The 809-nt window shown below is 57.6% G+C and overlaps 1 protein-coding gene across 1 annotated transcript in view; it reads right to left on the bottom strand.

Annotated features, from left to right (window-relative positions):
* MCM3 (minichromosome maintenance complex component 3) overlaps positions 1-809 on the bottom strand; it is a gene marked incomplete at its 5' end in the record, with an annotated part of 8,315 nt that overhangs the window by 4,607 nt on the left and 2,899 nt on the right. The window contains one exon of the mRNA XM_008944408.1: positions 19-150. Coding sequence (XP_008942656.1) covers positions 19-150 — 132 coding nt within the window. The remainder of the gene's footprint in view (positions 1-18; positions 151-809) is intronic.

Raw genomic sequence — 809 nt, 5'->3', positions numbered from 1 at the left:
AGCCAGCCCTCCCCTCACCTGTCTCCTGATCCGTGGTGACAGCAGCAGTCAGGCCCACGCCAGAGGAGCCTCTGCCCGTGGTGGGGATGGCACGGGGAGCAGTGCTGAGCACGTAGCGCAGCAGCTGGGACTTGGCCACAGAAGGGTCTCCTGAAATGGAAGAGGAGAGTTCACTGAGCAGCCACACCTCACCTGGACAGTGTCCTCTCTGGGGCTCCTCAGTGCAGGTGGGGGAGGGGAAAGGGCACAGCCGTGGGTGTGTTCAGCCTTCAGAAAATAAGGTGGTGAGGTGGTCTTCTCACCTTCCTCCACGGCCCAGTGGGGGGCAAGGGAGAAGAGGGAGCTGGAGTTTCAAAAGGTGCATGGTGATGGGACCAGAGGCAACGTGGACAAGTTGGAACACAGTAAATCTCCCAATTGGATGGTGGAAGAGAAAGAGATCTCCTTGAGGATGGTCAAACACTGGGATAGTGGCCCACAGAGCTCATGGGATCCCATCCCCAGGGATGCTCAGAACCAACTGGCCAACTCCCAGAGCAACCTGATCTTCTAGTGACACCAGCTCTGCCCTGTGCACACACTTGGGTCAGAGGCCTCTGGAGGCGTAAATCTCCCAATTGGATGGTGGAAGAGAAAGAGATCTCCTTGAGGATGGTCAAACACTGGGATAGTGGCCCACAGAGCTCATGGGATCCCATCCCCAGGGATGCTCAGAACCAACTGGCCAACTCCCAGAGCAACCTGATCTTCTAGTGACACCAGCTCTGCCCTGTGCACACACTTGGGTCAGAGGCCTCTGGAGGCCACAT

Source organism: Merops nubicus, unplaced genomic scaffold, assembly GCF_000691845.1.
Source record: "Merops nubicus isolate BGI_N331 unplaced genomic scaffold, ASM69184v1 scaffold17897, whole genome shotgun sequence".
In the NCBI taxonomy this organism is placed as follows: domain Eukaryota; kingdom Metazoa; phylum Chordata; class Aves; order Coraciiformes; family Meropidae; genus Merops; species Merops nubicus.
Note: the sequence above shows the minus strand (reverse complement) of the source record. Positions and strands in the feature narration are given on the sequence as shown.